The sequence below is a fragment of the Hypomesus transpacificus genome, chromosome 22 (genome assembly GCF_021917145.1).
Source record: "Hypomesus transpacificus isolate Combined female chromosome 22, fHypTra1, whole genome shotgun sequence".
NCBI lineage: Eukaryota > Metazoa > Chordata > Actinopteri > Osmeriformes > Osmeridae > Hypomesus > Hypomesus transpacificus.
The window spans coordinates 1957513-1961461 of NC_061081.1; the positions used below are offsets into that span (position 1 = coordinate 1957513).

Below are 3949 nucleotides of genomic sequence, written 5' to 3' on the forward strand. Positions count from 1 at the left end.
TCTGTTTGTCCACCTCTGCTCTTTCTCTCCCACCCCTCCCGCTCTCCTCTGCCCACTGTTCCTCTGCCTCCTTACCCCGTCTTTCTCCTATTCTCCTTTTCTGACCCAACCACATCCTCTTTTGGCTCTGTGGGGAGGGGAAGGGGGTAAGAGAGCGAGAGAGTAAGAAGAAGGATGACACGCAGAAAGGTTCTACACTCCCAGACACAGATCAGACAGAGAGAGTCAAATATTTTGGGGGCAGAGCAAGACCAGGAAATGAATAAATGAACTAGGGAGGTGGTGTAGAGAGGTGTGTGCAAGTGTGAGCGTGTGTGAGTGTGCCTGTGTGTTACAGTAATGCAGCATGTGTCTGTGGGTGTATGTGTCTGTGTCTGCATGGATGTACAGAGCTTATGTGTGTCTGTGTCTGTATGGATGTGTGTGTGTGGAGACGTGTCTGTGTGTGTGTCCACAGCACACCACAACCCATGATCCTCCTGCCCCAGAAGAGGACCTTGGGTACCTGACCTATCTCATCGCTTCCTTCAACTGGTTATAGATTAACCTATATTTTTCCGACATGTTCCTTTCCACCTGACTCTTTATGACTCTGACTGAGAAGTAACAAGAGGTCCCTGTGCAGGAGAACTTCCGCATTGGATCTCTCTAGCGGGACGGTGAGATGAAGCGGGTCGTTCTCCTGTCGCTCTGGGTTCTCTCTGCTTCTGCAGGTCAGTCGATTCACGATCCTCTAAAGCTCTTCTGGCTCACAACCAGAGACGAGGCCCACATTTGCTGTTTGATGTTGAGATACTAAACAGGTTTCAGTTGAACTAAGAGGTTTTGTTTATGTTCTTTATGTTTGGTAGTTTGAGGTATGGGTAGAATCACGCTGCCATCCTCAGATCTTACAAACAGCTAAGCTGTATAAACTAGCCAAACTAGCTAGCATGTTCTCACTATTCTAATTATATTAGAATGCGTTTGAATAAACCCCTATCTGACCACCACCCCACCTTGGACACACACAGCTACCCACTCCCTCAGGTACTTCTACACATCCATCTCAGGGGTGACCAGATTTCACAGTGGTTAGTGCGCTGGACGGCCACCATTTTGAGTACTTTGACAGCGTAAGTCAGACCCTGGTGCCTCGCTCTGCCTGGATGGAGCGGAACGCGAGCGAGTACCACTGGGAGCTCTTCAACGAGCCTCTCACCAACCAATACCACGGCTTCAAAGCGCTCCTCGCCAACCTTCAGCAGCAGTTCAACCAATCACAGCCGGACGCCGTTCACACCTTCCAGAACCTGTATGGCTGCGACTGGGACTCGGCCAGCGGGCATGAGGACGCGTACCATCACCACGGTTACGATGGGAAAGACTTCATATGGTTCAACATGAAGACTGGACCGATCCCCAAGTGGGAGGCGGTCATGCCCGAAGCAGAGCCTCTGGCCAGGAAGTGGAACAGCCTGACAAGAGAACTGAAATACTTGCGGTGGTACTTCAGTAAGGAGTGTCCAGAAATGCTGAGGAAGTATGTGAGCTACGCAAGGGAGACCCTGGAGAGGATAGGTACGACAGGAGCACACACACACACACATACACACACACACTCTTACAGTATCCACAAAACGCATTCAAACCCCCCCTCCCCTCCTCCCTCCTCCAGCACCTCTCTCCATCTCGCTGTTCCAGTCTGCCCCCTACTTCCCAGTGAGCTGCCTGGCCACAGGCTTCTACCCCAGAGAAGCGCTGATCTACTGGACCAAGGCCGGAGGGGAGCGCCATGAGGACGTGGAGTACCGAGACACGCTGCCCAACCCGGACGGAACCTTCCAGCTGAGGTCAGGAGGACAGCAATAGTTATCCACCAATCAGCACCAAGTTGAACTGTGTGACAGTAAAAAGCACTTGACTTTGTGTTATTCCATTCATCTTTGAATTCAAGATGGTTTCTTTTCGTCTCTCTTTGAACAATTCTTGTTCCATCCATGCAGATCTCTTCTCTCTGTCAGACCTGAGGAGTGGGAGAAGAGCAACCTCTCCTGTGTGGTCCAGCACCCATCTAAGGTGATCACCAACTGGACCAGACATCCTACTCTAGCCCCAGGCCTCAGCCCTGGCCTGGTGGGGGTGGTGGGGGTGGTGCTCACTGTCCTCTCCATTGTGGTTGGGCTGGTGTTTTGGAGCAGGGGGAGGAGGAGACAACAAGAGACTGCTCTGATCCTCCCCAGTTCAGCTCCCCCCTCCACAACACACCTCCACGGAGGAGAGGAGGAGGAGGAGGAGGAGGAGGAGATTCATCTGACAGAGCTTACACCTAGACAGGGGCAAGCCAGGGAGAGGAGAGTGGTGGTTGTACAATATAGACATCTGCCATCTCCATGAGTGCTCTGGGTTTTGATTGAAATGGGAAACAGGGAAGGCAAATCTATCACCTGCCCCCTGTACACCCCTACACACACACACACTTTGTACACCGTCTGCTTCCACCCCAGTCTGAGTTTTCATGGGAACAAAATTGAAGACCTGGTGAGATGATGAAGACTGTGTGTGTGTCCTCTCTGATGAAGACTGCCTCACCAGCTCAAGGTGACTGCTTGTCCCTGTTTCTCTCTGCTCAGAGGAGTAACAGCAGGTGTTCTCTGACCCCTGCTCATCCTCAGTTCTCCTCTCTCTCTCTCTCTCTCTCTCTCTCTCTCTCTCTCTCTCTCTCTCTCTCTCTCTCTCTCTCTCTCTCTCTCTCGCACTCTCTCTTACTCTCTCTCTCTCTCTCTCTCTCTCTTCTGTCTCTGCTAACAAAGATGATGAGGGGAGAGGAGGATGGAGAGTGGAGGGGATAGGTTGAAGAGAGTAAAGGGGAAAAGAGAGGGACAGATTCTGTAGCTGGGTATGGTTGTGGTAGACTGGGCCTGGAGGGAGGGAGGGAGGGACATTTATGGACCAAACACTTCTAAATAAACTGTTGGAAATAAACTGTTGTCCATCCATCCATCTTTTTTTCCATCGTCCTTCATTCCTGTTCTCTCTGTCTTGCAAGCAAACACATGGACACGGGCACACACGTACACACTTGCACACATCCATTTACCCCCACTGTTTGAGAGCCAATGCTATAATGTAAATAGCCCTCCTCTTTCCATCACTCTCTCCCTTTTTCTCTCTCTTTCTCTTCGCTCTCTCTCGCCCACCTGAACACACATTTCCATTTGCTTACTCTGCAGGGGAGAGAACTCATCTCTTCGTATAAGGGATCCTCATTCCTCTCGACTGTGTGTGTGTGTGTGTGTGTATGTAAGCCATACTTAAAGAGAGAGCAGCAGTGATGATTCATCATGGATCCACAGCTACAAACAGAGAAGATCACTGACACCCAGTCATGAGACTGTTTTTCAGCAGCCAAACCATCCAGCCGTTCCTCCTCAGGGCCTGTACATGTGTGTGTCTGTGTGTTGGTGAGGGATTTCATGCGTGGGCGTGTGCGCGTGTCTTTGGGTACGTGCTCGTGTATGCGTGTGTGTGTTCGGGTGCATGTGGAAGGGCTGCTGGCTGGTCTATAGTGGAGGATATGTGTAGGAGGGATGTATGTGAAAGCTGTGTGTGTGTGTGTGTGTGCGTGCGTGTGTGTGTGTGTGTGTGTGTGTGTGTGCGTGCGTGGGGGTGGGTTGGGGGGCGGCAGTCCTTGAACTAATGCACAGGAAACCCCTCCAGTTTGTAATGTTGTATTCTGTATTTCTGTACCCCTCAGATAAAGAGTAAATCCTGTGCTTATCTGTTCATTGCCTCGGGCATGAGGGCAGATCCTGACTACATACAACCGTGACCCAGAACAGCCACTAGGGGGAGACTAAAGACTGGAGCCCTCGATCTTCAGCTCTATGAGAGAGACAAAGAGGAAGCTACATTATAAATATATGTATATGTTTTATACCTATGATCTGGACCTGTTGGAATTGGTGAC

At 50.7% G+C, this 3949-nt stretch overlaps 1 protein-coding gene across 1 annotated transcript; it reads left to right on the forward strand.

Moving 5' to 3' along the window:
• Window positions 1-470: 470 nt before the first annotated feature.
• Window positions 471-3811, forward strand: LOC124484333 (major histocompatibility complex class I-related gene protein-like). Its single transcript, XM_047045217.1, is given in 6 exon segments — window positions 471-501; window positions 1014-1056; window positions 1058-1560; window positions 1658-1832; window positions 1986-2157; window positions 3737-3811. Coding segments are annotated over 6 exon segments (999 nt in total).
• Window positions 3812-3949: the final 138 nt, after the last annotated feature.